The 11564-nt window shown below is 31.3% G+C and overlaps 1 protein-coding gene across 2 annotated transcripts; it reads left to right on the top strand.

Annotated features, from left to right (window-relative positions):
- Window positions 1-10375, top strand: LOC148234250 (spermine oxidase). 2 transcript variants are annotated; one of them, XM_088187883.1, is made up of 11 exons: window positions 1-123; window positions 2132-2302; window positions 2383-2610; window positions 2742-2961; window positions 3683-3864; window positions 3932-4306; window positions 4913-5152; window positions 7058-8057; window positions 8258-8451; window positions 9054-9299; window positions 9963-10375. In XM_088187883.1, the coding sequence occupies exons 1-11, from the start codon at window positions 80-82 to the stop codon at window positions 9985-9987; spliced, it is 2925 nt and encodes a 974-aa protein (XP_088044009.1). In that variant the 5' UTR covers window positions 1-79; the 3' UTR covers window positions 9988-10375. The 2 variants fall into 2 exon arrangements, with proteins under 2 accessions (XP_088044009.1, XP_088044011.1); XM_088187885.1 differs by lacking the exons at window positions 7058-8057; window positions 8258-8451; window positions 9054-9299; window positions 9963-10375 and adding an exon at window positions 5608-5738.
- The last annotated feature ends 1189 nt before the right edge of the window (window positions 10376-11564 follow it).

Here is an 11564-nt window from a genome sequence, read left to right as displayed (position 1 = left end):
AGTTGCAGACCGGCCGGCGGAACACCGGTCGTCCTGGCCTACCGGCGCACCTCGCCTCTAGCCATTGTCTACGACCAAGATGAGCGACAAAGAGCCTATAACAGAACCGAGCATGAACGAAAGGTGATATAAACTCAATCTATTTTTATTTATCAAAAACTTTAATCGCTAAGCGGGTACTATATTCGGCAAATTTACATGAAAATATAGAATCTATAAATATAAAGTATATGCCCACGTTTCTGTTTGCTGCTTATCTATGCTGCCACACGTGCTAATATGTACATACAAAAATTATACGATTTCCGATGACATCACGGTGTCTCACTGTGCTGTTCTCTACGTGACGACATTAATTTCAGCAATAAGAAGTTTTGTTTTCGTAAATTGTTATAATATTCGACGTGTAAAAAATGTTACCAGCTTGGTCTTTTTTTATATTTTTTATATTACATACTATTAAAATGCATTGTTCTATTGTATAAGTTTATCCCTCGCGCACATAGTATATAGGTAGGTATCGGGGTCGCTGAAACCTGTCTGGCTATGTACCTATCCCGTATCGACAGATTTTACGATGATGTACTCGCATGTCTGCGATTGCGCATAGACCAGCATTAGTCAACCTTTTAATAATTGTGAAAATTATACAATTAATTTTTGACTAAAACTGCTAATCATGCATTAGACATATCAGCATTTTAAGATTATTTATAAAATATATAATCAGATTATGATTATTCAGTACTTTTTTTTATCTATTGTGAGCTATTGATATTATCATTTTGTTTTATACTACAGCTTTATATATTGTATCCGTTTCCAAATTATTGTTTTACTTCTTAAAATGATATAAAATTGAATTTGCTAATATTTCCTTTGTTAAAAAATCCATTCTCATAAAATAATTTACTAATATTTCCTTTGTTAAAAATCCATTCTCATTTTCTTAGCTCCGCGCCTAAAACCTATAATAGTAAGGATACTTTGTAACATCTAATGTTACATAGCAAGTCCCCTACCATCTGAAAACAGATCGCGATGTCGAATTTTTTTTAAGAATATAATTTTGAGAAATACAACAAAAAGGTTGTGCTTCCCTTATGCCATGCACTTTACAGATTTACATAGATGTATGTATGTAGTGCAGTTTCGCTGAAGTGACCCGGGGTAGTTTTTGCGCAAACGCAGTAGCATGGGCCACCATGAAAACCACATCGAAGCGATCAATACATTACATCAAATAGATTTTCATCGAAATTTTATGGCGACTTTTTTGGCGAATCCTATAAATACTTTCCTATATTAGATACGCGTATTGGAGATGCTCGCGACTATTATTTGACAATTCTGAATTCAGAAACCATTTTCAATTTTAAATGCTACATAAGTGTGAAATTATGATCGTCTGCCGTGATAAAGGCAATTTCATTTTATCATTTCAATATCATTTCATTTTAAGCGCCAGATTATATTTGGATTTTTTTTGCATACACTTTAAGGACTAAATGATTAACGATCTCGCCCATCAAAGTTTGTCGCAATATGTGATATATTCTAATAAAATTCTTACTAGTTTCCACCTGCGTCTTACTGGCTGCGAAGTCACACCTCTTAGAGATACAAAACATGAAAATTATATTAGAGTTTTATTTTAACGAATAAAATTGCTGCTAAATTTTATTTGTCGTAATTAAGATTTCAATGTGATCTTTTTTTTTTTTTGGATGCTTGTTGCATACTCATCCCTCGATACGCTCCATGAAATATCGCGTAAATTCAGTCATAAAATGAAATTTGTAATATAATGGTCAAATAGTATGTACGTGTACACGCGTGTACTCCAAAAAGCACTTTAGGACACACTGCATGGGCAGTGTGAGAGGCTCCAGATGTAAGTCAAGTACAAGAAGGGGGTGTTAGACATACAAATTTTATTTAAAAAAAAGGTTATTCTTAACCGCATCAATTTCAAATGTCATAAAACAAGTACCGCGTAAATCGAGGAATGTATATGTAATATTAATATTGAACATACATATAATGTTAAGGCAGAAAGAAAAAATATCAATATAATTTGATTTTTACTATAATATTATTAAAATAAAAATATTTTGTAATTATTTTTCAGGATTATATATGAAGTGATTGTCGTCGGTCTAGGACCCGCTGGAATAGCAGCATTCAGCAAATTGGCTGAAAACAATTTGAAAGTTTTAGGCTTGGAAGCATCTAATAGAACAGGCGGTAGAATCTGTAGTATCAAATTTGGAGATGCTAAGATTGATATGGGAGCTGAATGGTAAATATTTTTGCATAATTATTTTTTTAAGTATATTTAAATCATAATAATATCACTTAAAGATCATTTATTAATTTCAGGTGTCATGGTGAAAATGACAATGTAATCTACGAGATGATAAAAGACTTGAACGTAGTAGAATCGTCCGGTTCTTACGACGTTTTACAAACAACATATTGCGACTCAAAAGGAGAACAACTACCAAATGATTTGGCACTGCTAATTGCCCAACTATGCACAGAAACGATGGATTCGGCAAAGGCTATTATAAAAGAAGAACAATCTCTTGGCGAGATCCTTATTCAAGTGTATGTGTAATGAATATTAAAATATTAAATTAGGAATTACCTTATAAATAACTATACACTGATTAACATTATCCACATTCAAACATAATGGTAATCATTTGCGATAAGCATATGTTTTTTTTACAATACAGGTTTGGAGATTTGCTTAAGAAGCCGCAATATGAAAATATTCCAAAAGATCGAGCTAGCCAAGCTTTGGAGTGGTTACATAAATATGAAAACTCAATTGATTGCTCTGAATCGTGGTTTGAGACGTCCAAAACTACTTTAGAAGAATATTGGCATTGCGAAGGTGATCCTTTACTGCATTGGAAAGGGAATGGTTTTAGTACTATTCTTGACGTAATGATGGTATGTTGCATATTAACTATTTTAATTTTAATTAGTGCTTTTCCGTAGTATTTCTCATCACCGATGAATATAAGATTCTTCATCTTAAGCGCCTGATAATGTCCTACCACCTTTCCCGACACTAAAGTCACCCAGAAAACTGCTACAAATTGTAATCTTCTCTCAAATCAATATAAAATCAAACGCTGCTCATCTAATGTTTGATATCACAATCACAATCGACGCTTAAATATCTCGAATAGACATTGACTTTTAGTAACAGAATCACTGTGATTAAAAAAATTCTTCAACAGAAAATCGGCTAAAACTATATATGGCTCTTCTGCACATCTTGTAATTCTTATTCTTCTTTTTCTTCCTTTTCATTATCTTATTGATGAAGAGCATGGCTCACAGTCACCGATTGACTGGATTTATTTATGATTCTTCTACACTCCCAAAATGTTACCGTTTCTATATTTCCTCTTTTCTAATGAAATATTGCCTCTTTTCCCTTAAGATACACCAAACATCCTTCTCCAGAAGTTCTTAGTTTATTCTTAGATTTCCTCTAGGTCTAGATTTCTGAATCGAATACGAATATCGACAATACCACGGATATAATTAAACGCATTTTTTGTTCACGTCATACGTTTGTATTACTTCAATTCTTTGACAGCTTTGCCATATTGAACGACTGAATTTATCATATAAATATTAAATAATAAGCTTTTACCAATAGAAAACATATCCAAACCCTCATAATCCAGAAGACTTTGAAATACTAATAAACAAAGAGGTTATCAATATATTGTACGAAAACGAAGATATGAAAGACATCGTAAAAGTTCTGTGCACAGATGGCACCATTTATTATGGAAAACACTTGATAATAACAGTCTCATTGGGTGTACTTAAAGATCGGTAAATATTGTAATTTAATATGATGAGATTTGTACATGTCATCATTTGTATTGTATCCTTATTCCAGTCATAATGCTTTATTTAATCCACCGTTGCCGGAGGATAAAGTGAACTGTATTGATAATATAATGTTTGGAACCGTGGACAAGGTTTACCTTCAGTTTGAGAGCAGATGGTGGACCACTGAGTACAGCTGGGTTGGATTTTTGTGGAACGAGGAGGATTTTAAAGATATTCCTCAAGAAGATCAATGGCTGATAAACGTGTTCGGATTCCACAGTAACTTAACCCAACCTAATTTGATGTGCTTGTGGGTCACTGGCTCCAATGCCATATATATGGAGAAGTTGAGCAACGACATTGTAAAAGAAAAACTTTTGGCTCTTTTGGGCAGATTTTTTGGGAAAAATTGTAATATACCACCAGTATTAGATATTGCCAGGTGAGCATGAATAATTAAATTTTATTATCAAAAAAATATCAGCAAGTTGATTCAAATTATTATTTGAATACAAAAAAATAAAAAAATGGGTAGATCACAATGTATTTACCAACTGTGATTTTTTAAGATTTAGTTTGCTAATATTTTAAGCAACCGTTTATTTTCCGTTCTGATTACATGTACTTTTATGCCCTGGAAAATATCGATTGAAGAATATCTCTATACATATTACTTTTTGGGACTTTTTTGTTACTAACAACGTCCTAACATGATTTTTTTTATTACTTTTCTCTGGAACTGATCGAGATGCTTCTTATCATTCATTAACATTGCCTTTATTTCTCATATACATAAGTTGCTATTGATTTATTGAATTGCACTTGTTCAAATATCAACGGAGAGTACATAAAAGTAGTATTAATTAAGAGAAATTGTCGATAACCAGTGACTGATGGAAACTGTTATCAACTTTCAGTATAACAACCAAACCTGTGCAATAAAGATTGTTACTATTTATATGGTCAAGAAACCATACGTCATAGAATGAATATGTTTGATGTTGAACAAAAGTACTGCTGTAGTCATGACCGAAACCTATATTTTCAGATCTCAATGGTACAGTGACCCGTTTTTTAGAGGATCGTATTCTTGCCGCAGTGTAGACTCTGATAAAGCTAACGTTTCATCAGAAAAATTGGGAGAACCGATTTTAGGAGTAAATCAAAAACCATTTTTATGTTTCGCTGGAGAAGCCACTTCTCCTCATTATTACTCGACAGTTCATGGAGCTGTTATGTCTGGACACCGAGAGGCTCAGCGAATTATTGATTATGTCTCATTGAAAAAGTATGTATCTAAATATTAAAAGTAAATACATTATTACTCTTTTTATTTTGTACATTTAACCTTTTGCACTGCAATAATTTACATTATGCTCATGATAAAAAAATTGAAACATTTATTACATATACTTTCAAAAGCAAAAAAATGTAATATTTTATTATTCAATTAATACTCATACAAAAGAGAAATTCTTATTAAAATATCACAGTGCAAGAAGTTAATAAAAAAAGGCAAATATAATATGTGAATTATTAATTTAAATAAAAAAAATTGATCTTTATTTAATTTTTATTTATTTTCTCGTTACTGTGGTTCGTTCTTCATATATGTGATTTGTCTTTATGTTCAAACATGTGTGTGTTTATTTATGTACGTAAGTTTTTCATTTCTTATAAAAATGATAAATTAACAATTCTTCCAATATAGGCAATAATACTTGATATTTCTCTTTATTACAGTATTAAATAATTTAAATTTAAAGTATAACTGCATGGTATATGATGAACTTTACATGGATTTTTTTCTAAATGTCTATAAAAATATTTATTTAAAAAATATATAGCAACATATCTATTAACATATCACCACACACTATAACATTAAAATTATTTTTATATTTAAAAAAATATAATATTGGTTTTAATAATATGTATATTTATTATATGTAAAAATGTAAATATTTTTGAGTTTTTATAGAATATGTATTTATCATAATATGGATTTATTTATTTATTATTGTATTTATTTAAGTAAGATCACATTTATGGATTATAGTTTTATAAAATAAATTAAAAATATATTTATAAATTGTGTTATTTATACATTTATTATAGTGTTATTTATTTAGGTAACTAGTATTACATAACTCATTAGGTCTACTTAAAATCAGAAGGTACCGGGCTCGATTCTCTAAAATATAATCTAATTTTATGATAATTTTTACACTATGCATTATAATATCAGTTTGTGCTTCCAGATACGTACATCAAAGCAAAATATTATTTCTACAATATAATAATTATATATATATCTAATTCCCTCACTTGTTTCCCTTTAACTATGATGTATTTATAATTTAGTAATTTAACTGGTGTAACTTTTTACATCTGCATTATCCGCATTCCCTAAACTCTATTATGAACGTCAGTATGTGAGTGTTTTTTATTTCCTGAGTGCTTGTTATGAAATCTCGAGTTGGAGAGTCAAGTGCTTTAGCTATTAGCACTGAATACATATTTAAAATGTGGCGACAGCACACATCCTTATAAGTGTCACAAATCTTAAGTATAAGATACAGATTAGAGAAAAACAGGTTCTTCCAATAGCTAGTCATTAATCATTTGTCTAAAGTATTAGCGCATTGGGCTCAATGTTGATTTGCAAGGTATTTTTTTTTTATATTCTTTTTGTTATAGTCGGTATGAGATTCTTTCGTCAACATTTGTTAGAAGAAAGAGATGCAAATTCTAAGTCAAGAGATGTGTATATATACTAAAATCACATCATTCTTTTATATATTTGCATAAATATGTCAAACAAACTTTATTACTATAGCTATCAATTCTTGAAACATATTTTATTGTAAATTGCATCTCAACTATGTTTATACGCTACGATTATCAGTAAAACAATAAAATAGCAGAAAAGTGTATGAAATATACTTTCGATCAAGGTTTAACAGTTAAATGTTCTCACCAGTGTTGCCACCAATGTATAGTACAGACTAGGTATTCTGAACAGAGTATTTATATCATTAAATTACAGTTATTTTATTATTTATTTATTAATAAAAAATATAGTATTATAGTATTTTTGTTGTTGTTTAATAAACATAATACAAATCTAGTTCAGTGAATATATAATCTGTATGAATATACGAGTATGTTCACTGTCTATTTATAATTTCAGATCAGACATAATTCCCAATTTTACAACACGCGAATTTTATGACGTGGTCATAGTAGGTGCCGGTGTTGCTGGAATAGGTGCTGCCCAAACCTTGATTTCAAACGGAGTTTTTAACATTAAGGTACTAGAAGCTTCTTCCAGAGTCGGTGGAAGAATAGACACATTCCATATGAACAACGGAGATCTTCTTGAATACGGCGCTCAGTGGATACATGGAAAAAACAATAAATTGGCCAAATATGCTCAGGCTAATGGTTTAGTGTCTGACGCTCTCTCCTATGAAGGTGAAGGAAAGTTCTTTAACGAACATGGTATGGAATATTCCACAAAAGACATAGAAAGAGTTGGCAATTTAGTCAGCACCATTCTGAAGCAATGCGAGTCGTTTGCAGTAGACGACTGCAGTGAATGCGACTTCTCAGTCGGTCACTATCTAAGAAATGAGTTTGAACTGTACATCGGGAAAAATGTCGATGTATCTGAACATAAGAAATGGAGAGATATTTTGCAGTGGAATATGTGCTTCTATCTCATTGATAACGCTTGTGATTCTTTAGATGACCTTTCTGCTAAGTATTGGGGCTTTTACGACTTTGACGGAGAAGACTATCAGATCAGGGTTAATCTCAGAAACGGATTTTCCTCAGTTATAAATAGTCTCCACGATGACTTGCCTAAAGACATTTTCAAAATGTCGACTGCAGTGGAAAAAATATTGTGGAATAAAAGCGGAGGGATTGAAATCCGCTGCCAGGGTGAAACTGTCATAGAAACCAAACACGTCATAGTCACGGTTTCTTTGGGTGTGCTGAAATCTTGTCATAGAGATATGTTCGAACCAATTCTACCATTAAAACACGGCAATGTTGTCGATAACATGGGGTTCGGAATGGTCGGAAAGATATTCTTACAGTTCAATGAATCTTGGTGGGGAGATAATAAAGGATTCCAATTCATATGGACACAAGATATAACCGAAAATAAGACATTCACTAAAGAGGTATACACATATTAATAACACAGCACAGTAAAATGTATCATAGATATAGATTATCTACCATAGTTATAAGAAGTTTTATAAATCTGAATTACTACTTTATTTAATTTGAGTAGTTTACTGTGATGAGATTTTACTGTGAATAATATCATCAATCTTTATTCTTAATATTATAATTGCATAATTGATAATTATTAATTCAGGAACATTGGTTAAAATACATCTCTGGATTTGACGTTCTAACAGTTGGTGCAGCAAACTACCTGCTAGGATGGGTTGCTTCAGATGGTGAACGAAATCTACAGAACGTTTCAGAAGTTACTGTAAAGAATCACTGCCATAAGTTGTTAGAAGTTTTCACTGGTGATTCGGTTCCGATGCCGATGAACGCCTATTGGTATACCTATATTATGTTGAAAATTTTTCAGGAATAATTTTTTTGAAAAATATTCTAAAACCGAGATCTTAAGAATTTTTTTTTTGGGGGGAGTTTTATTCTTATATATTATAATAAGAGCGAAATTAATAAATATGTATATAAAAAACAATATTATTTCAAAAGAAACACATTTTAAATAAAATAGTATAATTTGAAAATTTAAAAAAATTTCTTTATATAATAAAAATATTATTAGAATAAATTTTTTAAAGATATTATAATTGATAGGGATTAATATTCTAATACGAAAATAATTTACATAAAAATCCATCAAATTCTCAAGCTTCATAAATATTTTAAGAAGTATATAAAGCTGTAAAATGATCGATAGGTGTTTTATAATCAAGAAAAAAAATCTCTGCGAATAATACTCCTAAGGATATTTTCGCTGTAATACTATATTATATTATTACAAAAAAATATTTCATTGCAGCGATTTATTTATTTAATAAAATATGCGCGATTTATTTTCTATTAAAAATAAAATTAATATGATTATATTTTTATAACAATTTTTTTTTAATGTGCTGTAATAAATAAATCTCTCGTTGATTTTTAAGGTCTACTTGGAGCGGCAACCCTTACCAACTGGGAGGCTACAGCCACATTACAACCTCCTGTGACAAATCCAAGATAGACCCTTCGATTCTTACTGAGCCGATAGTTAACATAGACGGTAAAATAGAAATCCTGTTTGCTGGCGAGGCATGCCACCAGAAGTTCTTTTCGACCGCTCACGGTGCCTACGAATCTGGTATTGAGCAAGCGGAAAAAGTCTGCAAGCTGTTCAACAAAAAATCCAAACTGTAAATCAAGTTTTCCATTAATAACAAAATAATGAGGTATTCTGTCGATATCGAATACTTTTATGATTATATACATACATACATTTTTTGACTTTGTTATAGTCATCTTGGGTATAGATTGTAAAACTATTTAATATAATGAAGCAACTTAATGAAGATTCTTTCTAAACTCTTACATTTTACAGTATTGTAGATTTTTCGTCGTAGTATTATATGCAAATTAAGGGAAGACCATCTTCAATTTTTTTATATTACTAAAAAAAATATATGACAAGTTTAATCTATAATGTTGTATGTATCTAAGTTTAGGAATTGCCGTCTGATTGACGGACTAGTTATTTTATTAATAAAAAGATATTTATATAGTGCGTCTTTTGAGTCTTATTGTGGCTTAGTATTATTGAGGTACAACACGAAAATTTGTAAAGCCACCGACGTTTTAACATAACTTCTATATTAAAACATTCCAATTGTTAATGATAAACTTTGTGATGTCGACTCAAAGTTAGCTATTCTTTTGAAAACCCACTATAAGCATAATATTACTGTCCGTAAAATCCATTTCTAGCTTGTGTAGAATAGACTGCATCTTACCGATTCATTTTTTGTTTACTAGACTCATAAATTATCCATTTTTAATTTCTGGTAATAATTTGTTTCTAGAAAAGCTGATTATTCTCCTGGTTGAATCCAAGTACGCGGTTAGGCGTTGCACGCGTTTCTCCACGAACAACTCGTGCGCCACCCAGTAATTCATTTTGAGACCCTTATGATCGTCCGTACATGGCGATGCACTGTTGTATGTGTGGATCAAATTATACTATAATATTATACCTATTAAATAACCAAAAATAGATTTAATGTGTCCAATTTTAATAAATACATATTATAATACATATTCATATACAGGTTAACTAAAAAATAATTAACTTTAATATCAATATTATGTGTCTACCTATTTATTAATCGTCAATAATTGTGAAAAAATGTATTCATTGATCAATTAATATAATTATGCGTCTATATACAATATAAAATATTCATAATCTTAATAAACATATATAACTAATACACTTTTACCGAAATTTTATTGTGTCAATATTTTGCTGAATCCAATACCTGTCTATTTCACAAATACAGTCGACCAAACTCCGATCATCGTAATCAAAGACAAATCTTAGAAGAAAAAAACGGTATTGTATGCCAAAACATTAAACTTCTTTCAACAACATACATGAATACAAAATCTTTATTTAAATTTAAACCAAAATACGTTTTTAAAGCGATATAGATAATATATTATTATATTTAGCTTTGATTTCTTACCTATCTGCGCCATTAGTCATTATTTAAAGGTCACCATAATGGCCACTCGAACAAATGAAATCGCACACATCACACGCACAAGAGAAGATGGTCAACAATTAGAAATATTGCACAGACCACCTAATAGCAAATCCGTCCCTGGATATTAACTACCTATTATCAAGTCATCTGAATTGCGTTTTTTCTTAAAACGTGAACACATTTTGTAGGTGTGTTAGAGAAGCGATTCAATTGGTTTGTAAACATCCTCATCTGCGATTCGCCAGAGCTGTCTATAACCATCATTATATGAGCCCTAGGTTACTTGACGCCCCATGAAAAACATAAATTTACACCTCCCCCCCCCTAATAATACTTAATGAACTCATTAAATGAGCTCAATAATATAATTTAAATTAAAGTAATCTATTAATATATTTGACAGCATATTATTTTTTGAAATTGTAGGTATTAAAGAAATTGTAGTTTTTTTTCGTTGCGATTTTAATAATCTAAAGAATACACAGTAAGGTGTATGAAAAAAAGTCATATCAGATTATATTCTTTAATAATATTTTTTGATAATTTTAAGTAAATATTGCGCCTTTTTTGGTATCACGGCGCCCCACAAAATCTAGCGCCCCACGACGACAATATCTGTGACTCCACCAGCTCTCAAATGGACGATTACGGCGTGACGTTTTTCGCGATGAAGGTGAACGTAGCGCAGGTGGTGATGGCCGTAGATGATGCTCTGGGCTCTTGTGGCTGCGTGCGGCGAGTGTCAGGTGTGATATTGAAATCTGTTGGTGAGGGCGCGTAGCTGGTTCCTCTGGATGGCTGCTGAGAGATCTTGGCTCTTTGGTTGTTTGCGTCTGGGCCGCCTCTTGTCTGGTGCCTCAGCCGTATGTCTCAAGTGCCGTGGACCGTCTGCCCTCTCCTCATCGAAGTCCGGGCTTA

Source organism: Plectrocnemia conspersa, unplaced genomic scaffold (genome assembly GCF_051122295.1).
Source record: "Plectrocnemia conspersa isolate PC_06_02 unplaced genomic scaffold, ASM5112229v1 ptg000006l, whole genome shotgun sequence".
NCBI classification, from domain to species: Eukaryota; Metazoa; Arthropoda; class Insecta; order Trichoptera; family Polycentropodidae; genus Plectrocnemia; species Plectrocnemia conspersa.
The sequence above is the reverse complement of the archived record's forward strand: the minus strand, read 5'-3'. Positions and strand labels throughout refer to the sequence as shown.

Excerpts from the sequence above, each read along its gene's own strand:
- LOC148234250 (XM_088187883.1), top strand. The coding sequence starts at position 80 with ATGAGCGACAAAGAGCCTATAACAGAACCGAGCATGAACGAAAG. Across the intron at positions 3,865-3,931 it reads TTGGGTGTACTTAAAGATCG|TCATAATGCTTTATTTAATC; the intron begins GTAAATATTGTA and ends TCCTTATTCCAG. Across the intron at positions 8,452-9,053 it reads ATGCCGATGAACGCCTATTG|GTCTACTTGGAGCGGCAACC; the intron begins GTATACCTATAT and ends TTGATTTTTAAG.